This window comes from Protopterus annectens, chromosome 15.part0 (assembly GCF_019279795.1).
Source record: "Protopterus annectens isolate FY-2018-M chromosome 15.part0, PAN1.0, whole genome shotgun sequence".
NCBI classification, from domain to species: domain Eukaryota; kingdom Metazoa; phylum Chordata; order Ceratodontiformes; family Protopteridae; genus Protopterus; species Protopterus annectens.
The window spans coordinates 46,154,502-46,179,363 of NC_056749.1; the positions used below are offsets into that span (position 1 = coordinate 46,154,502).

The 24,862-nt window shown below is 39.4% G+C and overlaps 1 protein-coding gene across 1 annotated transcript in view; it reads left to right on the forward strand.

Moving 5' to 3' along the window:
* Positions 1 to 24,862, forward strand: part of CENPI (centromere protein I) — a 2,543,587-nt gene that overhangs the window by 2,219,048 nt on the left and 299,677 nt on the right. The window contains exon 16 of the mRNA XM_044057225.1: positions 22,144 to 22,268. Within this exon, the coding sequence (XP_043913160.1) occupies positions 22,144 to 22,268 (125 nt within the window). The remainder of the gene's footprint in view (positions 1 to 22,143; positions 22,269 to 24,862) is intronic.

Sequence of the window (24,862 nt, forward strand, 5' to 3'; positions counted from 1 at the left end):
TTCAGGTAAATGTGCGCTTGAGCGTGGGTTAGGGTGCGGGTTAGGTATGTGTGCGATTGTGTGGACGTGAGGGTTAGGGCGGGGTAGGTGAGTTAGGGTTAGGGCGCGGGTGAGGTGAGTGTGTGACAGTGGCGGACCTTAGGGTTAGGGTTTGGGTTAAGGAAAGTGGATAGTTAGTGGTGTATGTATAGTTTAGTGTAGGGTTAGGTGTAAGATTTTAGGTGTATGTGTGTGGATTGCTGTTTGTTTGGTGTGCTTGTGTTGTGTGTATGTGTTTTGGAACAGCAAATTTATTCCCTAGGAAAAATTTGCTGTTCTGTATGTTCGATGTTTTCAGCTTTTGCTGAATAGGGGTCGATATTAGAACATTCGTAGTTTTGAACTTCGATGTTCTAATATAGACCCTAAAAGTACAAGTGCAAATACATATCAAATAATACAAAGTATGAGCAATACTGTCCACAGTGGAAAAATATTGTGCCGATACATTTTAACAAATTCACACAGTTAAAGTCAAAAGCTATTTACAGAGTGTGAGAGGTTGTACGGGAATTAGCTATAGAAGGTTATAGCTAGCTACACATACATACATACATATATTTGTGTGTGTATATATATATATATATATATATATATATATATATATATATATATATATATATATATATATATATATTTATATAGTCTGGTTTAGATATGTACTGTTAGTGGGTGTGATTTTAGGATATATAATCTTAGTGTGATTCGTGATTCATTTTTTGGTATTTGTACACAGTTAAACAGTTACCAAGCTAGCTGTGTGTATTTCTCTTAGTCTTTCGTTAAGCATAATGTCTAAGGAACAAAAAGAGACAAAGCCATCCGGTTTCAAAAAATTCTCCCAAAAAATGAGCATAACCGACAGACAATAGTGTATGTGTTTACTGTCTTGGGACTATTCATTTGCAAGAGACATGTACCTTTTGTCACTCATTTAGCTCTAGGGTTTTACAAGAGAGTAGAAATAAGTTAATCGTGAGAGGACTTCTGAAGACCCCTTTCTCTGAGGCTTTAGAAGGTCAGAACACCTCCAGCATGTCCAAATCACCTTCCTTGTCACCTTCTTCAAAATCTGCCAGACCCGAAAAAAGACCTTCCTTATCTTCTTCAGGTCATTTGGAGCCACCAGAGATGATGCCAAAAGTAACTTCTTTGGATCCGAAGAGATGGCTCCGGAAAGTCTCCTTCCTTGGTGCCAACGAATTCGGAACCGAGAGAAATACAAAGTCGGAGCTGGTCACCTGAACTATTACCAGTCTCCCCTACATTGAAATCACCTATATTACAAAGATCTGTCTCACCAACACTTTCCTCTAGGTTCTCCAGAAACCTTTCGAATGACGATATGGATAGGGTGGTGCGTAGATGTTGAAGACACCAGTGCTGGCAAAAATCATATCGGCTCCAGCCCAGCCGGGTTTGGAGCCAGCAAATACCTTTTCATCCACTTCCTCCTCTGAACCAGTCTGGAACATTGGAGCCGGAATGCCTGGAACTGATTGTGATAGATGACTTTGTTCCAAGACCCACTGTGGGGCTTTCGGACCCATTGTCTGCTCCGACATCCTTGGTGCTGTCCGAGATGTCTAAGAACAGAAGCTGTCCAGTCAGGTCCGGAGGGGAGGCTTGGACCCAAGATTTGTCTGTTCCTAGCTTACCTCTTGGGGCCTCGGTGCGGGTGAGCTCAGCTCCTGCATCAGCTTTGGAGCCTTGGCTCCAGGAGTTTCCTTTACTTCTTCGGAATGAGAGGCATCCTTGGATCAGGGGAGAGGGGCTTTTGAGCTGATGAGGAGTGTGCTATGTTCTCATACAGCTCTACACAAAGGTTTTGACATTCTTCCCCCTAAAGCACCGGCTTCTGTCTATGCACCCCCTCAGCCACAGGACAGCGGAGGTCCTAGGCCTCAGGGTACCTCATCGGGTGAACAACATTCTTCCGAAACCTCTCAAGAATACCCTTCTGAAGGGGGCCCCTGGAAGAGACTTTGTAAGAGGAACCATATAGACTCCCCCAAGTCTCTTACATCTGACACTGACCTCGAGGAATCAGAAGTGTCCCCACGGTCGCCCTCTGAAGATTTCTCCTTTGCAGATATCCTAGAAATCCTTAAGCAGAGAGGTGACTGGAAGTCCATCAACCCTTCTCAGGAGGAGTCCGTGTACCCGAAGGCGTTTGGATCTCACCCTAAAGCCACCTGGGTGTCTCCGCCTTTCGACAAACTCATGGAATTAGTTAGTGGAAAGGCGTGAGAGTCTCCAGGCACAATGCAACCTGTCCCTCGGAAGCCTAACAAATTTATTACAGCCCCAGGTGACAAACTTTTTCTTTCTAAGGGCATTCCTGGAGATGCTGTGGTGGTGGCAGCAGCCACCAAGAAGGAACTTTCCGAGACATCATCTGTTCATCCACCGAACAAGGACTCTCGTACGATGGACAGATATGGGAAGTGCATCTTTTATTCAGCGGATTTTACCCTCAGATCGCTGAATTACTTGACACATTTTACAAGGCTTCAGAGAAATCTCCTAAAGAAGCTAGGAGATGCTCTTCAAGGTTCACGAGCTGCAGAGGCCTCTGATAAGGTATCCTGTCAGCTATCTATCTTAAATTCAGTAGTGAACTCCTCCATGAGACTCATCTCATATACAGCAGATGGAGCGAGTAGGGCACGATAATGATGAACGAGTAAGGCAGCAGGTTCAGGAGTTTCCCTAAGGAGACACTCCTGGATGCACTTGTCTAATTTTGCGAAACCCTTTGTCTACCTTTGTCAGTTCCCCTTTCGATGGTTCCTCACTCTTTGCACCAACAGTTAAAGACACACTCAGCAGATGTGAGCAGGAAGGAAAATCTGTCTCTGCCATTAGAGTACGTTATTCCGTACCTTCGAGACTTTATCCCAAAGATCAGAAGGGGGGGAATGTGGTTCAGAAGATCCCAGGTAGTTTTTCAGGACACACGTGGTGAATCTTTTCCCCAGGGGCAGAGGGGGAAGTAATAATGTCAGGCGCTGTCCTTGTGGCAGAGGGGGTCCGCAGAACCAGGGCAACCGCAATTCCTTTCATGGCAGGCCCTTCCAGCGCTCCTGAAGGGAGGCCCGCCTCTCCACCTTTGGAGGCAGTCGGGGGTCAATTATCTTTGTAATAGATAGCGTAGACCAGGAATCCAGGACACCAAGTCAAATGTTCAAAACACACTCCATCTTTAATGACAAAATAGTTTTAGCACTTTCATCTCTTCAAGAGAGACTTCATCAGAAACAACAATCCTAATTAATTAACACTTTATATAATACATCTAATTAATGACATCACAAAACCTATAAAACATTTAAAGCAGTAAATACATTTAAAACCTATACTTTAAAATCATAAAATACCATCGTTAAGAAAATTATTTACATTGGCACAATGGGTCCTAAACCTTATTCAATTAAGTGAGAAAATACAATATATGAAAAAATATTAAATATATGTATATATTTAAATGTATATATGATATGTATATAAACATATTGAAACCTATGAATACTGAAATATAAACAATATACTGTATTAAATATATATTTAATAAATAATGTTTTCATACAATAAATTCATAGATTATTTGACCTTTCTATTAAAAAGGCTACCAAGGAAACAGATTCATTAAGCCCCGGAGGGTACATGGAAGCCAATCTAAACTGCCACTGACTTTCTTTCTTTTTCAGAAAATTTTTCCAGTCCCCACCTCTAATATCAATCTTTACCATGTCCAATATGCCAAACACAAACTTGTCAAAACCATTACAGACTATACTATGCTTGTACAATGCATTAGTATTTTTACTTGTCCTTATCCCATAAAGATGTTCGTAAATTCTATTTTTTAAAAGACGTTCTGTTTTTCCCGCATAAAATGTTTACAGGTGTTACATATTGCAAGATAAATCACCCCCTAGTATCGCAATTACCCTGCTTGAAGTGTACCCTGCTCTTCATAATATTATTCAACATTACTGTAGGTTCAGTATTAATAAAGGAACAATAGTGACACATACCACATCTTCTAGTCCCCTCATTTACCTTGCTGTTGTCACTTATCTTATTTTCTAACAATTGTTTCATATTTTTACCTACCCTGGTCACAAATGTGGGTTTGCTACCAACTTTATTGAATATAGTTTCATTAGTTCTTAATATATTCCAATTTCTTACAAAAATACTTTTAATAGCTGGTGTTCTCATATTGTGAGTAAGGACACAGAATGTATTGGAATTGCAACTAGAAATGGGACTGTTTCCCCCATTTTCTCCCAATAATTCAGATCCAGTACCTGCACCTAAAAGAGGTAAATACTTGTGCCCCCATGAATTGTATATATCCTGTAAAGTAGAATTAATTAAATCCAAAGGGTATCCTCTCTCTAAAAACATTTTCTTAAGTAAATCAAATTCATTGTCCAAGTCTTTTTGATTAGAAGTCATCCTAGCAATCCTAATTGCCTGACCTTTGATAATACTTATTTTTGTACTAAAGGGTGGTTACTTTCAAAATGCAAGTAGGCATTGCAGAATGTCTTTTTTCTAAAAATTTTTGATTCGAATCGTTTATTTTGTATATCTTTGGTTATTAAAGTGTCTAAATAACTAATACCTGTATCATTGTGTTGAAAAGTAAAAGACAAAAAGTCTGTACTAGAATTAATATAATCAATGAAATTAGGTATTTCATCTTCCACACTCCCCCCATAAAATAAAAATGTCATCAAGGTAACGGAGATATAATTTGATGTGGGACCAAAAAGGGCCCCCAAATACATATTGAGTCTCCCAACCAAGTAGAACTAAATTAGAATATACAGGTGAACAAGTTGCACCCATAGGAACTCCAGTAATTTGCTGATAAAATTCCCCCTCAAACCATAAAAAATTGTTATCCAACACAATGTTCATAAATTCACAAATAAGCTTTACTCTATCATTTTCCAAATCAGAAAATTTGAACAATACTTCTTCGAATAAAGACAAACCCTGATCCTTTGGAATACATGTAAATAAATCTTTGACATCTATTGTTAAAAATATTAAGTTGTCCTCAAATAATTCTTGTGTAACATTCTTCAAGAAGTGCCAAGAATCTTTCAATAAATGGGGTGTCTTATACACTACATGTTGTACATGGGAATCAATAAACATGGTTAAAGGATGTATTTTAGACCCCCTTGCTGCCACTATGGGTCTAAAGGGAGGGTTGGAGACATCTTTGTGTACCTTGGGTATACCAAAGTAACCAGGTATGGTAGGGAATTTTCTAAAAAGGAATTCATATTCACTAGGGTTGATTCTACCCTCTAACAAATATTCATCTAAATAACTGTCAATTCTGGAATAAGAAATATTAATCTGATTTTTAGAAGTATAACTGTAAGTATTCTCATCAAAGAGTAATTCCAACATAGCATTAGAATAATCCATACTACGAAAAATAACTATCCCCCCTCCCTTATCTGGAACCATAATCCAAATACTATCATCCTTTCTTAGATCACATAATAAATTGTATTCTTCCTTGGTTAGATTCCACTCATTGAACCTATTGTGTCTAAATTCCTCATACAAATCTTCCATAACTAATCTTTCATATGTTTCTAAAAGAGGATGTGGTGGGGGGGGGGGGTGTATGTACTCCTCTTTTTTAAGGTATTTTGGACAGCACCAGAAAAATTGTCATTGCTTTCCGAAGATTCCATAATAATGGCAAGATTCAACCTCCTTGTGTATAACTTTAAAGCTTCTATGTTGTCCACCAAGTCCCCCTTGTTATTAGGAATAAATTTTATACCCTTAGAAAAGAGTTTAAAATAATCATCTGTAATGACCCTATCTGAATAATTGTATATGGTAAAACCTGCTTTCTGAAATATTACCTGTTTTTCTACTGTAGGAGAAAAAAATATTGCATCTCTATTTAGTAATGATACCTGTAGTGGGGGGTCTGTTTTCTCTTCTGTGGATAATAATTTCTGTTGTACTCTCCTCCTTGGTGTAAAACTGCGCAGTCTTTCTGAGCGTCTGAGAGTGGGAAAATCCTCCTCTTCATGATGTAACATTTCCCCTTCACCATTTAACCAACCTGTATCTTCCTCTCCATGGGTGGGGGAATGAATTAAACTATGTCCATGTGGAGGCACATCTCTCTCATGATTGTAGTTAGAATTAAACAAAGGCTTCCTTTTATTGAACTTATTGTTTTGAAAACTATTGTTCTTATTTATATATACCATTCTATCCTGATAATCTCTTTGGTCCCTGTTATTTTTTAAAAGAAAAAACGTAAAATTATTAAAACATCTATTGTCTATCCTATCTAACATCTTAAAATAAAAAGAACTGTAATGTGAAAACAATAAATCCTTTTTAATTTTACTGTCTAAATCCTGCACTTCTTTAAAAACACTTTCCCTTTCCATTTCATAGTAATAAAAAGTGTTAATTAATTAGGATTGTTGTTTCTGATGAAGTCTCTCTTGAAGAGATGAAAGCGCTAAAACTATTTTGTCATTAAAGATGGAGTGTGTTTTGAACATTTGACTTGGCGTCCTGGATTCCTGGTCCACGCTATCTATTTTATGGTTCATTAGTTTGGTTTGTTATTTTTATTTGCGTCAATTATCTTTGTACCCAGAAGCTTGACTATAAATAACAAGAGACAGATGGGTACGAAGCATAATATCCAGAGGTTACTCCATACCATTTTCTCTTCCCGTCCCATACATAAGAAATGTCATGGACATTCCACCCAAAGGGAACAAGCAACTATAGAAGTCCAAAAGTTGCTAGACAAAAGGATTATCCAGATGGTCCCTGCAGACCCGATAGGATCCGGAACTTACTCAAAATTCTTTTTAATGCCAAAAAGAACAGGGGACTGGAGACTCATCTTGGATCTCAGCAAATTAAACAAGTCTGTGAAAAAGACCCAAGTTCCAGATGGTGACACTGCATCAGTTCTTCTCTTTCTAGGGAAAGACAATTGGATGTGCTCTGTAGACCTCCAGGATGCGTACTACTACATAAAAATGGACAGGCCATCGAGAAGTCATTTGCGCTTCCGTCTGGGAGCTAGTCATTACCAGTTTCGAGCTCTGCCATTTGGTCTCACTACAGCCCCCAGAGTGTTCACCAAATGCATGGCAGTAGTCGTGGCTCACCTGAGGTGGCTAGGATTCAGAGTGTTTCCATATGTAGACGACTGGCTCCTAACTGCCACCACCAAGCATCTACTACAGCAAGCAAGAGACACTAACTTACATCTTTGCTCCCACCTGTGTATAACAGTAAACTAAGAAAAATCTGCCTTGTTACCATCTCAACATATTACCTTTATAGGAGCAAATCTAAACAAGACACAGTCACTATGATGGCGAAACTACCTGCAGAAAGAGTTTCTCTACTCAAACAGCAAACTTCCAATCTTCTGTCAAAGACCAGAGTGAAGTCAAGAACAGTTCTAAAAGTCTTAGGAACCATGGCAGCAGTGATAACCCTGGTTCCCTTAGCTTGCATGTACATAAGGGTTCTTCAGTGGCTCCTGTTCTCTCAGTGGATTTTACAACAACTTCCCAAGTCCCACAAAATTATGGAATCTTGCAAGAGAGACCTACGATGGTGGCTTGTTTCCAGTCACGTGATGGCAGGTCGACCCTTTCAACCACAACAACCTGTGGCAACAGCGACATAGATGCCTCCCAGATAGGGTGGTGGAGCATTATCTGGGGAGGACAGTCCAAGGCACCTGGCTGGAACATGAGCACATTTACACATCAACATCCTAGAGATAAGAGCAGTGCTGTTGGCATTGCAGGCACTTCAGAACTCTCTTCCGCTAGGAACAATTGCAATTCAAACAGACATGTCAGTGGTCTGGTTCATAAATAAGCAAGGAGGAACCAGATCTTACCCTCTTTGTTAAGAGGCGCTCAGAATATGGCGATGGGCAACATCTTCCCAATGCTTTCTGGTAGCAATGCATATCCAGGGGAAATCCAACATGATAGTGAACAGACTCAGCAGGGCGATACTGATGCCTCATGAGTGGTCCTTAAAACAAGAGATAGCGAAAAGGATATTCTGAAAATGGGGCCAGCCTTGCTGCGACCTTTTTGCCACTCCCCATGAATTCCAAATGCAGCAACCACTTTGCCCTGATCCCCCTCCGGGGGAGTAACCAAAGGACGCACTTGTACTTATTGACCCTCGGGACTACTTTATGCATTTCCCCCATTTCCTCTGATATACAAAGTCATTCAGAAAGCCAGATCACTGGGAAGAAAACTGATTCTCATTGCCCCATACTGGCCTCATCAGATTTTGTTCTCCTTCTTCTGGTCTCATCTTCAGGAGGAACCACACCTTCTGACTCATATGTCCGGAACACCCCATCCTTCTCTCCAAACCCTAAAATTGAAAGCGTGACTGCTCCAGTTCCAAATATAGTCAGGCTTCATAATTTTATTTGTTTATTTATTTATTTATTTCCAGTTTGATTACCGGGGAAGTCCACTGGGTCCAGAAGACCCATTTTCAGTGGAGGCCCGGGGAGAAAGCTCTAGGATAAAGAAATGCAAAAAAGAAAGAATATACAAAAACAAGCAAATACAAATAAGATAGCAATGTACATGAAACATTGTATAGTAATAGGTTACAATTTATGTACATTCAGTGCTAGGCATATTCAGCAGGAACCATTGTGAATTATTAATGAATTTTACAATACGTTTTCATTTGAGCAAGCCACTTGTGGTTGGGCTAACACCTTAACATACATGCACATTAGTAATAGTGATAACACTTTACTTGTGCTGTGGTTGGGGAAACACCTTAACATGCATGCATATTAGTAATAGTGATAACACTTTACTTGTGGTTGGGGAAACACCTTAACATACATGCATATTAGTAATAGTGATAACACTTTACTTGTGGTTGGGGAAACACCTTAACATGCATGCATATTAGTAATAGTGATAACACTTTACTTGTGGTTGGGGAAACACCTTAACATGCATGCATATTAGTAATAGTGATAACACTTTACTTGTGGTTGGGGAAACACCTTAACATACATGCATATTAGTAATAGTGATAACACTTTACTTGTGGTTGGGGAAACACCTTAACATGCATACATATTAGTAATAGTGATAACACTTTACTTGTGGTTGGGGAAACACCTTAACATGCATGCATATTAGTAATAGTGATAACACTTTACTTGTGGTTGGGGAAACACCTTAACATGCATGCATATTAGTAATAGTGATAACACTTTACTTGTGGTTGGGGAAACACCTTAACATGCATGCATATTAGTAATAGTGATAACACTTTACTTGTGGTTGGGGAAACACCTTAACATGCATGCATATTAGTAATAATGATAACACTTTACTTGTGGTTGGGGAAACACCTTAACATACATGCATATTAGTAATAGTGATAACACTTTACTTGTGGTTGGGGAAACACCTTAACATACATGCATATTAGTAATAGTGATAACACTTTACTTGTGGTTGGGGAAACACCTTAACATGCATGCATATTAGTAATAGTGATAACACTTTACTTGTGGTTGGGCTAACACCTTAACATACATGCATATTAGTAATAGTGATAACACTTTACTTGTGCTGTGGTTGGGGAAACACCTTAACATACATGCATATTAGTAATAGTGATAACACTTTACTTGTAGTTGGGGGAACACCTTAACATACATGCATATTAGTAATAGTGATAACACTTTACTTGTGGTTGGGCTAACACCTTAACATGCATGCATATTAGTAATAGTGATAACACTTTACTTGTGGTTGGGGAAACACCTTAACATACATGCATATTAGTAATAATGATAACACTTTACTTGTGGTTGGGGAAACACCTTAACATGCATGCATATTAGTAATAGTGATAACATTTTACTTGTGGTTGGGCTAACACCTTAACATGCATGCATATTAGTAATAATGATAACATTTTACTTGTGGTTGGGCTAACACCTTAACATGCATGCATATTAGTAATAATGATAACACTTTACTTGTGGTTGGGGAAACACCTTAACATGCATGCATATTAGTAATAGTGATAACACTTTACTTGTGGTTGGGGAAACACCTTAACATGCATGCATATTAGTAATCGTGATAACACTTTACTTGTGGTTGGGGAAACACCTTAACATGCATGCATATTAGTAATAGTGATAACACTTTACTTGTGGTTGGGGGAAACACCTTAACATGCATGCATATTAGTAATAGTGATAACACTTTACCTGTGGTTGGGGAAACACCTTAACACGCATGCATATTAGTAATAGTGATAACACTTTACTTGTGTTGTGGTTGGGGAACACCTTAGCATGCATGCATATTAGTAATAGTGATAACACTTTACTTGTGGTTGGGCTAACACCTTAACATACATGCATATTAGTAATAGTGATAACACTTTACTTGTGGTTGGGGAAACACCTTAACATGCATGCATATTAGTAATAGTAATAACACTTTACTTGTGCTCATGTAAAATAAGAAGCTATTTACAAAGTTGAAATAGCGTGCTGTTTAGTTCTAAGAGATCAGACCTTAGATTGACTCATGGATGAAGTAGCTATGGGTAATATAGAGCTCCAGAATCTGTGAGGAAAAACCTCTTGGGGGCATGTTCTAAGAATTAGGTCAGGTGAAAGCAGGTGCATTTCCATTTGGTGGACAGGTGTTTGAAGAGTACAGATTTGAAGTTTTCTGAATTAAATGCAGTTTGTAGCATGGCAGGGAGAGAATTCCATTTCTTGCCTAAGAAAGATAGGAGAAGCTGGTCAGCAGGACGTTTAGGTTTGTGGATAGAGATTAAGTTTTGGTGTTCAGATATGAGTGTTGAGGGGAACGATATTGGTTAGAGTTGGACATTTAGTTGGGTGAAATATAAGACTGTGAGCAGTGTTGAGTTGGAGGTAATCCAGGTAGTTTGTGAGTTCTAGCCAGTTCAATGATTGTAGGGTAAGACAGTGATGGGTGGAATTTTTAGATTTGGTAGCAAATTTGGAGATCTTATTGTAGCAGTTTTGTAGTTTGGAAGTAACAGAGGAGGGTAGGTTAGTTAGAAGAGGGGCTCCATATAATAAGGATGGAAGAAGATAAGTGGTGGCCAGAGTATGCTTAATGGAGTTGGCTACAAAGAGATTGTTTCTGTACAGCATACCTAGCTTTTGGTATGTTTTCTTAATATTTTGCTGAATGTGGATATCGAAGTCGGTGTTCATCAATAATGATACCAAGGAGTTTAGCAGAAGGGACCACTTTTATGGGTGAGTTGGATTAACTAAGGACTTTAAAAGCATTTTTGTCATAGGAGAACGTCTTTGAAGGAGGGAATAGTAGGATTTTTGATTTATTTGCATTGAGGGAAAGGTGGATTTGTTGCATCCACTTTTCAGTGGTTGTAAAAGCAGTTTGGGTTTTGGTCAACAGTTCAGAGGGGTTTAAAGCGGAGCAGATTATAGCTGAATCGTCTATGTATTGAATGTTTTTTAGAATCAGGAAAGGCAGTGTGAAAGTTGTTGATGAAAATATTAAATAGCATAGGTCCAAGTATAAATCCCTGTGGTACACCAGTAGGGGTAGGCAGGAGGATAGAGGTGGAGTTCTTCCATTTAACTGCCTGTGATTTTTCTGACATATAGCTAGAGAACCAAGATATAGTATTTGGAGAGAGATGAAGGTTTGAGAGATGATGGAGAAGGTGATTATGGAAAACAATATTGAGGGCTTTAGAAAGATCAAGGAAAACAGTACAAACTAGGTGTCCAGAATCACGGGCGTGGTTAACAGTATCAAGGAAAGAGAGTAGAGCGGTTATAGTACTATGTCCTGGGAGGAAGCCATGCTAGGTGGGTGTCAGGAGATGGTTGTGGGTCAGGAAGGGCATCAGTTGGGAGTGGATGCATTTTTCTAGGATTTTGGAAATTCGTGAGAGGAGAGCAATAGGACGGAAGTTAGAGATGCTGGTGTTTTTGTCTCCTTTGTGCAGAGGAAGAATGTATGCTGAGTGCCAGAGTTTAGGGACGTAAGATTCCTTTATGGATATATTAATTAGTATGCTGATTGGGAGAGCAATGCCATCACCTGCACATTTTAGGAAGGAAGATGGAATATTGTTAGGAGCAGTGGTGCCGTGTTTGAGTTTGGACAGAAGTCATAAAGTTTGAGGAGACAGGTTTGAGCTCGAACATAAGGGGAGGGTTGTTGGGGGAGTTAGATGGAGAAAAATGAGATATTGGGAGGTTATTGTTGCGGAAGGTTTTGGTCAAGTCAGAAATAGTTTCTGTAAAGAAAGTGTTGAATTCAGATGCTAGTTCAAGGTTGGATTTGCTTGGGTCTGGACAAGGGTTATTTCTGGAGCCTAGATTGAGAAGAGTGTTTATAGATTTCCAAAACTGTTTTGGGTTTTGTTGCTGTTTGATTGTAGGCTAATATAATAGGATTTTTTATCCTTAGTGATTAGCTGTTTAACAAGGTTGCAGAGCTGTTTGTATTGGAGGAAGTTATTGGGCAATTTATTGCTGTGGTAAAGCTTCCATGATTTGTCTCTTTGGAGCATGATTTGTTTTGTATCTTTGGATAGCTATGGAGCTGTGTTACTTGTTATCCTTTTGTTTCTTAGAGGGGCTAGGGAGTTTAGAGTGTCTAAGAAAATCGAGTTGAAGTAGGCTATAGCATTGTCAAGAGGAAGGGTGTATAGTTTTTGCCATTTCATTTGTTTGAGAATATTTGAGAAGGCTGTGGGGGTTGAATTGACTAAGATTGCGAGTAAGGATGTTTTGGTGTTGGTGCGGTGTGGAGCTGGTGGAACGATAGATGAAAGCTGGAAGGTGATCACTAATGGTGTCAGGAATATTGCCAAAGTTGGTTATTTTGTTTGTGTGGGAGACTAGAATCCAATCAGTAGTGGATCCAGGGGGATTTGTTTTGTTGGGTCTGATGATGGATAGGATAGTTTAAGTAAAGTTATAGAGGTTTATGGAAAGAGAGGGAGAGGGAGTATTGAATTTGTTCCAGTCTATATTAACATCCCCAAGAATATAAGTTTCGTAGTTAATTTTAGTAGAAGCCCATAGGAGAATATCCTCAAGGACAGGAATATTGTTACCAGGGGAAATATATAGGGCAGTGATGCAGATATTCTTGTGTTTATTTAGTTTTAGAAGTCCAACTGTAAGTTCAGTGTTTTTGAATTGTGGAATTGGAATTTGGAGGGGGATTATGGTTAGAAGGTTGGAGTAAATTAAGGCAGTGCCACCACCTTTTCTGTTTAGTCGGTCATTTCTAAGTGTGTGAAATCCTGGGGGTAGATTTTCGGAGTTGGGGATATAGGGTTTGAACCATGTTTCGGAGATGGCTAAGATGTCAGGTTGGTTATGGCTCAGCCAAGCATGAAATTGGTGTAGTTTATTGTTAAGGCTCTGGGCATTGATAGTAAACATTTTAAGAGTATTGTGAGGGGAGGAGGGAGATAAGGGGAAGGAATTCTTAACTAGGGGACTAGGACTAGGGTTAGGATGGATATCTCTGGCTAAGATTAGGTTATTGCAGGTAGTAACATTTGGCCATTTAGGTTTGCTGAGTAAGAGGCAAGTTAGATCTAGGCCTAGTTTTGATGTCAGTAACTTAGCTGAGGTGGATAAGATTTTTGGGTGGAAAAGGAGCAGTGGGTTAGGCTGAATGAGAGAGGAGGAGATAGAGTGGAAGTGTGAGTAAGGTCGTGGGTGAGGTTGGGTAAGTGTGCTAGTTATTGTTAGAGCAAATATAGGACAGGAATTGGAAGAGTATGAGCTGGCATAGCATAGTGGAACTAGGAACAGGAGGAGGAAACAAGGGGCCTGGAGGGTGTGGATAAGTAATGAGAGCATGACTATGCAAAGGGAGAATGCTAGGTATAAATTAGGAGGAGAGGACGATCGCTATAAGGAGGAATAGGGTTTAGGGAAAGATCAGAGAAGTTTAGGTGAGCTTTGGTTGCTAGTGAGGTAGAGAGAATGATGCGTTTAAGTGGGATGATTGTATGTAGGTGTGATGAGGGAAGAGTTCCTATTGGGTAATTAAGTTGGGTGGGTGGAGTGTATTTATTTATGTATTGTATTTATGTTACTACTTGTACCACATGTGATGCGTATTACATTGGTAAGACAGAGAGAAAATTTAAAACAAGAATCTATGAGCATTTATACAAGATTAAAAAACATGACATTAATAATGCCTTAAGTGAACACATTATAGATAGAGGGCATGAACATTCTTTTCTTTTTAGTATTATTGATCATATTGACATCACAGGTTGTGGAGGGAATTGGAAAACATTTTTAGCTCTGTTAGAAAGTAAGTGGCAAATGTTATGTGATGCCACAACATGCCCAGGATTAAATGATCACATCAGTATCAAACCTTTTTTTGCTTTTAAATTAATTTATATGTCATTCACAAGATTTTTTATATTAGAGCATTAGTATTTATGTTTTCTAGTTTTGACACTTGAGATACTTTGTGTAGGCAGTGGTCTCACTTATTACTTCCTTAGTATATATTTTCTTAGTAGGATTTCTAGTATGAAATTATAGTTTAGTCATCTAACTAGATATATTAAAGAATATATTTCACATTTTACATTTTATATTTCATACTTAATTACAATTTATATAAATTTTTATAAAATTTTTATAAAATTTGTCAGTTTTATATAGTTGTTATATTTATGTATATTTATGAATATCTATGAATATATACGATATGCACATTTTTCTAAGACTTAATTAATTTTTACTATATAAGATTTTATACCTTTTTTTCTTTCTCATTATTATTTTCATCATCATATTTTAATATGTAGGTTTAGTGACAAGTAGTTTATAGTAGTTTTTGGAACAGTTTTGGAATTTTATTAGTAATTAATGTAATTAATTTGATTTTTGGCGCCAAAATTGCCTTAAAAGCAGAGCGTTAGCCTTTCAGTAATGGTTCTGATGAAATCTGCTTTTCACGCAGATGAAAGCGCTTTTAACCAGATCTTCTGTTTTTACCTTTTGGATTTTGGTGTGGAGCTCTGTTATCGTGAAGTACAATAAATTCTTTGGTTGTGGATTTCATGATATTTAGCCCATAATTCAGAAACAGTCAGTACAACGCATAAAGCAGACCTGCTCTGGTAGTGTCATGCAGGATGTTAGCGAGTCATCTGTCTCTCAGTCATAAAGTACCATGGGTGGCACGGTATGTAGATAACATGCAGGATGTTGATGATTCATCTGTCTCTGTCATAAAATACTATGGCTGGCACAGTATGCAGGTAACATGCAGGATGGTGGCAAGTTGTCTGTCTCTCAAAGTCAAAAAGTACCATGGCTGGTACGGTATGTAGATAACATGCAGGATGTTGGTGAGTCATCTATCTCTCAGTCATAAAGTACCATGGCTGGTATGGTATGCGGATAACATGCAGGATGTTGGCGAGTCGTTTGTCTCTCAGTCATAAAGTTCCATGGCTGGTATGGTATGCAGATAATATGCGGGATATTAGCGAGTCATCTGTCTCTCAATCATAAAGTACCATGGCTGGTATGGTATGCGGATAACATGCAGAATGTTGGCGAGTCGTCTGTCTCTCAGTCATAAAGTACTATGGCTGGTATGGTATGCGGATAACATGCAGGATATTGGCGAGTCGTCTGTCTCTCAATAATAACGTACCATGGCTGGTACGGTAGTGGATAATTTAAAATGAGATGGAAATGAGCAATGTTGTTGTAATGAGGCTCGTGGGGAATGGAAATGAAGGTAAACAGTGTGCCAGTGCAATTCAGAAATGCGCAGACATCTGCCTGTGTAGCTGAGCAGCATAAATACTTGAGAACAGAGATGGCTAAGCTGTTTGTTGCAGCGACAGCATTATCAGAAGTACACATGACTGAGATCGTCCTTTCAAACAGCATTATCAGAAGTACACATGACTGAGATTGTCCTTTCAAACAGCATTATCAGAAGTACACATGACTGGGATCGTCCCTTCAAACAGCATTATCAGAAGTACACATGACTGAGATCGTCCTTTCAAACAGCATTATCAGAAGTACACATGACTGAGATCGTCCTTTCAAACAGCATTATCAGAAGTACACATGACTGGGATCGTCCTTTCAAAGAGCATTATCAGAAGTACACATGACTGAGATCGTCCTTTCAAACAGCATTATCAGAAGTACACATGACTGAGATCATCCTTTCAAACAGCATTATCAGAAGTACACATGACTGGGATCGTCCTTTCAAACAGCATTATCAGAAGTACACATGACTGAGATCATCCTTTCAAACAGCATTATCAGAAGTACACATGACTGAGATCATCCTTTCAAACAGCATTATCAGAAGTACACATGACTGGGATCGTCCTTTCAAACAGCATTATCAGAAGTACACATGACTGAGATCATCCTTTCAAACAGCATTATCAGAAGTACACATGACTGAGATCGTCCTTTCAAACAGCATTATCAGAAGTACACATGACTGGGATCGTCCTTTCAAACAGCATTATCAGAAGTACACATGACTGAGATCATCCTTTCAAACAGCATTATCAGAAGTACACATGACTGGGATCGTCCTTTCAAACCGCATTATCAGAAGTACACATGACTGAGATCATCCTTTCAAACAGCATTATCAGAAGTACACATGACTGGGATCGTCCTTTCAAACCGCATTATCAGAAGTACACATGACTGAGATCGTCCTTTCAAACAGCATTATCAGAAGTACACATGACTGAGATCGTCCTTTCAAACAGCATTATCAGAAGTACACATGACTGGGATCGTCCTTTCAAAGAGCATTATCAGAAGTACACATGACTGGGATCGTCCTTTCAAACAGCATTATCAGAAGTACACATGACTGAGATCGTCCTTTCAAACAGCATTATCAGAAGTACACATGACTGAGATCGTCCTTTCAAACAGCATTATCAGAAGTACACATGACTGAGATCGTCCTTTCAAACAGCATTATCAGAAGTACACATGACTGAGATCGTCCTTTCAAACAGCATTATCAGAAGTACACACGACTGGGATCGTCCTTTCAAAGAGCATTATCAGAAGTACATGACTGAGATCATCCTTTCAAACAGCATTATCAGAAGTACACATGACTGAGATCGTCCTTTCAAACAGCATCATCAGAAGTACACATGACTGGGATCGTCCTTTCAAAGAGCATTATCAGAAGTACACATGACTTGAGATCGTCCTTTCAAACAGCATTATCAGAAGTACACATGACTGGGATCGTCCTTTCAAAGAGCATTATCAGAAGTACACATGACTGATATCGTCCTTTCAAACAGCATTATCAGAAGTACACATGACTGAGATCGTCCTTTCAAACAGCATTATCAGAAGTACACATGACTGAGATCGTCCTTTCAAACAGCATTATCAGAAGTACACATGACTGAGATCGTCCTTTCAAACAGCATTATCAGAAGTACACATGACTGAGATCGTCCTTTCAAACAGCATTATCAGAAGTACACATGACTGAGATCGTCCTTTCAAACAGCATTATCAGAAGTACACATGACTGAGATCGTCCTTTCAAACAGCATTATCAGAAGTACACATGACTGGGATCGTCCTTTCAAACAGCATTATCAGAAGTACACATGACTGAGATCGTCCTTTCAAACAGCATTATCAGAAGTACACGACTGAGATCGTCCTTTCAAACAGCATTATCAGAAGTACACGACTGAGATTGTCCTTTCAAACAGCATTATCAGAAGTACACATGACTGGGATCGTCCCTTCAAACAGCATTATCAGAAGTACACATGACTGAGATCGTCCCTTCAAACAGCATTATCAGAAGTACACATGACTGAGATCGTCCCTTCAAACAGCATTATCAGAAGTACACATGACTGAGATCGTCCTTTAAAATAGCATTATCAGAAGTACACATGACTGAGATCGTCCTTTCAAACAGCATTATCAGAAGTGCACATGACTGAGATCGTCCTTTCAAACAGCATTATCAGAAGTACACATGACTGAGATCGTCCTTTCAAACAGCATTATCAGAAGTACACATGACTGAGATCGTCCTTTCAAACAGCATTATCAGAAGTACACATGACTGAGATCGTCCTTTCAAACAGCATTATCAGAAGTACACATGACTGAGATCGTCCTTTCAAACAGCATTATCAGAAGTACACATGACTGGGATCGTCCTTTCAAACAGCATTATCAGAAGTACACATGACTGGGATCGTCCTTTCAAACAGCATTATCAGAAGTACACATGACTGAGATCGTCCTTTCAAACAGCATTATCAGAAGTACACATGACTGAGATCGTCCTTTCAAACAGCATTATCAGAAGTACACATGACTGAGATCGTCCTTTCAAACAGCATTATCAGAAGTACACATGACTGAGATCGTCCTTTCAAACAGCATTATCAGAAGTACACATGACTGGGATCGTCCTTTCAAACAGCATTATCAGAAGTACACATGACTGAGATCGTCCTTTCAAACAGCATTATCAGAAGTACACATGACTGGGATCGTCCTTTCAAACAGCATTATCAGAAGTACACATGACTGGGATCGTCCTTTCAAACAGCATTATCAGAAGTACACATGACTGAGATCGTCCTTTCAAACAGCATTATCAGAAGTACACATGACTGAGATCGTCCTTTCAAACAGCATTATCAGAAGTACACATGACTGGGATCGTCCTTTCAAACAGCATTATCAGAAGTACACATGACTGAGATCGTCCTTTCAAACAGCATTATCAGAAGTACACATGACTGGGATCGTCCTTTCAAACAGCATTATCAGAAGTACACATGACTGGGATCGTCCCTTCAAACAGCATTATCAGAAGTACACATGACTGAGATCGTCCTTTAAAATAGCATTATCAGAAGTACACATGACTGGGATCGTTCTTTAAAATAGCATTATCAGAAGTACACGACTGAGATCGTCCTTTCAACCTTTAGCTGCAAAGGTGCTCATATTACCTTCAACACTGCAAAAGGATCCCAGTGTGCACAACATTCCACAAATTCCACAACACTGCACTAGTGGACCCACTCCCACATGAACAGACACACCATATAAGAGCTGATAGCCTCATATGGAGTCTTGGGATTTGTGGAATGCCTAGTCCTATGGAAACTAAGTTATGTGTATCAATGTCAGTCCATTATGCAGGGAATTTCCAGCAACCAAAAATAAGAATGCTGGGTGTATCCCAGGCATCTGCTTCATCACTTTCTGAATGCAGTGCTACATCGGGTTACTATGAGTACAACGAAAGCGCATTATGTCGAATGCGTTTTCGCCGACACATGTAGAGCGAACAGGCAAAACAGCTGTTCAGCGAATTCTTTCCCTGGGAAAGAAGTCGCTTGACCGCTTCATTGTTTTGCCGTGTTCCGAAGTGTAGTGTGGTCGTCCGGTATAGCTCCCCAGTGTGACTGTGCAACAGTTACTGACCTTAGAGTTAGGGTGCTGGTTAAGGTAAGTGCATATGTATTAAAGTGTTTACTGTTTTATATTTTGTTTTAGATGTATGGTTGAGTTACGTGTGTATGTGTTTTCAGCTGTTTACTTTTGTTTTGGGGGGTAGAATTAGGCTTAAGGTAAGTGTGTATGTGTTTGGAGTGGTTTATGTAAATGTGCGAGAGTTACTGACCTTAGGGTTAGGGTGCGGGTTAAGGTAAGTGCATATGGTTTAAAATGTTTACTTTTTTTTTCGTTAAATGTATGATTGGGTTATGTGCATATGTGTACTTTAGTTGTTTACTGGTTTTGGGGGGGTATAATTAGGATTGTGTATGTGTTTGGAAGTGTGTAATGTTTTTTTTTTTTTTTGTGGGGGTTGGAACAGCGATTTCTTTCCCTAGGAAAGAAATTGCTGTTCTGTGGATTCAACATTTTCAGCTTTCGCTGAAAATGTGTTGATGTAACATCGTTCGCTGTTTTAAGCGTTCAGTGTTGCAATATAGACCCGCTACATCATGTAGACAAGCATGTGTAACTTTCACATATGACAGAGGAGGGAAGCAATATTTTGTAGATGTTCTGTGACTTTGCCCAATTCCCTGAGGTGCTACCGACTGCACCTGCATCACCATCAACAATATGTCAACAAAAAGGGGTTTTCCACCAACTGCTAGATGGTCTGCCGTGCAGACGGTGTAATGTAGAATTTGTCAGTGCATCACCCATGATACCTATATCTGACAGACATGCATTTTGTCATTTTTTTGTGGGGGGGGGGTGACATCCCTCTGGTGATGCCAAAAATGGTCTGGATTCATTACTAATGACACATATCCAGTACCCACAGACCATGGCAGACAACTCTGCATTGTCATACACCTGTACCATTGTAAAAAATGTGTTCAGAGTAAAGAAGACCTACTTATGCTGTTTACTCACCCCGTGTGGTATAGCTGCAGTATGCTCCAGAAACCTGCAACAGCAAATGTGCTGTGTGTGCAGTGTTACACAGCATGCTGTAATGCAGACAGGTGTGGTAGGAGATTGCCATCTGAAGAGAGGGCTCACTGGCAGTGGAGGTGTGACCCTGGGTGTAGTGTTACACAGCATGTTGTAATGCAGACAGATGTGGTAGGGGATTGAAATCAGAAGAGAAGGCTCACTGGCAGTGGGGAGGGGTTCTGGTAAGGACGTTGTGGAAGACCTGGATGCAAGGGACATCCAGTGGGGTGCAACCTGGAGGGGTCCACTGTGTCCACCAATAAGTCACTGTAGATAACCTAGAGGTTGCTGGAGGGATCCACTGTGTCCACCAATAAGTCATTGTAGATAACCTGGAGGTTGTGGTGATGGCTTTGATGAAATGGTGGTTTGACACACACTGGCCACCTGCAGCACGTCCTTGTTCTCATGACAAAACAGTTTGGCTCTGCCCATCAGGAAAGCAGTGGCTGGGCCCAGTAGGAATGATAGTCACAGAGATGACTTGACTTCTGGCTGGATACAGCACTGGGCAGTGTGAGCATCAGCTGTTGTCCCACCCTATCCCCCATTCTTGGTGTTCCCCTTCCTCATGTTTCAGTTCCTTCCCCAGTTTGAATATATATGAAATAATATGAAATGCTGGAACTCCAGGAGCAGTTTTTTTTTTCAGCCTTTCATATTGTATTTCAGGAGATATGAGCCTAGTAAAAGTCATATCACATGTGGTAGACTGTATAAAAAGTTCTGCAATTAAGCTTTCATAACTGGCTCAAAGGAATATGAGCCCCACAGATACAGACACAGTATTAACGTGTTAGAAAACAAACTAATAAAGTCTGGTGATAGCTTCATAAAAGCAGGCATTGTTAATGATCAAAGTGGAAACCCTCTATTAGATGAACCTGATGAAGCTCAGGTGAAAGTGTTTTTGTAAATATAGTCCTAAAGTGGTAGCTCAAACATTTTATTTTAGTATTTAACTTCTAACAAAGAATGAGGTTCCACAGGCTTTTGAGCTAGTAAAATATCATGGGTCTTTCAGGAATATCAAATAAGGGAGTAATCTCTAGGATTTGGGATTGGCTCCTTATTTTTCCACTCCCAGATTTTCCTCTAATCAGCTACCCTAGGCCCTTCCATCCTTGTCTGTAACTGCCTTTAAATAACTGATCTGTTGAATGTAATGTATTAGAAGAACAACACTCCTCCATCTACCTACTTAACCGAATAAACTACTTGAAATTTCAACCAGATGTCTTCAAGGTGTCTTCATTTCTCCCACAGGGGAGGGTGTCAGACAGACAGAGAGAGTCTCATAGATCTGCTAGCTAAAGAGATTTTATCTGGATTGAGACAAAGGATGGAGGGAAGTTTGCAGTACTGCAGCAATGATCTGTTTGAACATCTGCTCTTATGGTAAGTACTTTCTGCTTTAACGTGTCCTAGCTGTGCTGTGCTCATGAAACATTTCTTTTTCTTTCACTTGGCAGACATCTGATCTGTATTTGAAGTATAACCTTCCCTTGGTGCTTCTGCTCCCGCCTGCTGTTTTCTTCCCAGCATTACTCTCTACGGAATGCTTCACACTGAATATGCTCTGCTTCATTATGAACAGGTAAGATGCAAATTACTCTTAATTCTGAACACAAAAGTATCAAGTATTTCACCTTAAAAAAGACAGTAAAATGTGTGGCAGGGAAGAAAGCAAATTTTGCCTCTTCAGAAATTGATTGCATTTGCTGAGGAAGCCCTGTTTACTTGGGTTGAGGCTATGCTGTGTGTTGCAGTGTGAAACCTCCACATGCTGATTCATAACCGCTAAAGCTCTATGTTCTTATCTCACGGTCTTATTAACCACCCTGTTTTTGGTCGACTGTTGTGTTCCCTGTAGGAAACATCTAATTTCATACTATCTCCTGTATGTGTGCACTGTTTAATCCTTGTTATATCTCATTTCATGCTATCTCCTGTATGTGTGCACTGTTTAATCCTCGTTGTATCTCATTTCATACTATCTCCTGTATGTGTGCACTGTTTAATCCTTGTTATATCTCATTTCATACTATCTCCTGTATGTGTGCACTGTTTAATCCTTGTTATATCTCATTTCATACTATCTCCTGTATGTGTGCACTGTTTAATCCTTGTTATATCTCATTTCGTACTATCTCCTATATGTGTGCACTGTTTAATCCTTGTTGTACAGGTTTCTGTGTACTGCTGTCTGATGATCTGGTGCTTTTTTGAAGTTTGTGTAAACTAAAAGTCTTTTAACTCAGTTTCTGGTTGTGATAGGCTTTGTGTGCAGGAACTGTATCCCTTCTAAGTCTTGTACATTTCACAGCAGTTTTTGACTTGCCTTTGGGTACAGACCTTTCCACTCTTAACTTCACTCTGCCTAGGAAACCAGCATTATGTTTAGTTTGTTCAATCTCATTTCTATAAGCATTTTTCTATACAGTGCCCAAGTGCAGTTGCCATATTGCAGTGTGCTAATAACTGTGGTGTTGGTGTGAAAGCAGAATGCTAGGGTCCTGAAATCTTTTAATTTATTTATTTACGTACATTTGTTGACCAGGATAGTCTGACTGGGCAGAGCCCATTTTCAGCAGTGGCCCAGGGAGAAGAACTCCCAAGTTATATGTATACTATAGAAGACAATAACAATAAAAAAGCATCTTTACTTACAAAGAAAAGATTGGTGGGAAGAGAGGAAGATCTAATTGGTAGAAAGTAAGTTAAGAAGTAGACAGTAAAACGTAGGTTAGAAGGAAAGTAATGAGGGGGTATGAGATAGGGGTAAGTAGTGAATAACAGTAAAACGTAGGTTAGAAGGAAAGTGATGAGGGGGTATGAGATAGGGGTAAGTAGTGAATAACAGTAAAACGTAGGTTAGAAGGAAAGTGATGAGGGGGTATGAGATAGGGGTAAGTAGTGAATAACAGTAAAACGAGGTTAGAAGGAAAGTGATGGGGGCGTATGACATAGGGGAAGTAGTGAATAACAGTAAAACGTAGGTTAGAAGGAAAGTGATGAGGGGGTATGAGATAGGGGTAAGTAGTGAATAACAGTAAAACGTAGGGTTAGAAGGAAAGAGATGAGAGGATATGAGATAAGGGTAAGTAGTGAATAACAGTAAAACGTAGGTTAGAAGGAAAGTGATGAGGGGTATGAGATAGGGTAAGTAGTGAATAACAGTAAAACGTAGGTTAGAAGGAAAGTGATGAGGGGTATGAGATAGGGGTAAGTAGTGAATAACAGTAAAACGAGGGTTAGAAGGAAAGTGATGAGGGGTATGAGATAGGGGTAAGTAGTGAATAAAAGTAAAACGTAGGTTAGAAGGAAAGTGATGAGGGGGTATGAGATAGGGGTAAGTAGTGAATAACAGTAAAACGAGGTTAGAAGGAAAGTAATGAGGGGTATGAGATAGGGGTAAGTAGTGAATAACAGTAAAATGTAGGTTAGAAGGAAAGTGATGAGGGGGTATGAGATAGGGGTAAGTAGTGAATAACAGTAAAACGTAGGTTAGAAGGAAAGTGATGAGGGGGTATGAGATAGGGGTAAGTAGTGAATAACAGTAAAACGTAGGTTAGAAGGAAAGTGATGAGGGGTTATGAGATAGGGGTAAGTAGTGAATAACAGTAAAACGTGGTTAGAAGGAAAGTGATGAGGGGTATGAGATAGGGTAAGTAGTGAATAACAGTAAAACGAGGTTAGAAGGATAGTGATGAGGGGTATGAGATAGGGGTAAGTAGTGAATAACAGTAAAATGTAGGTTAGAAGGAAAGTGATGAGGGGTATGAGATAGGGTAAGTAGTGAATAACAGTAAAACGTAGGTTAGAAGGAAAGTGATGAGGGGGTATGAGATAGGGGTAATTAGTGAATAACAGTAAAACGTAGGTTAGAAGGAAAGTGATGAGGGGGTATGAGATAGGGGTAAGTAGTGAATAACAGTAAAACTTAGGTTAGAAGGAAAGTGATGAGGTCGTATGACATAGGGGTAAGTAGTGAATAACAGTAAAACTTAGGTTAGAAGGAAAGTGATGAGGGGGTATGAGATAGGGGTAAGTAGTGAATAACAGTAAAACGTAGGTTAGAAGGAAAGTGATGAGGGGGTATGAGATAGGGGTAAATAGTGAATAACAGTAAAATGTAGATTAGAAGGAAAGTGATGAAGGGGGTATGAGATAGGGGTAAGTAGTGAATAA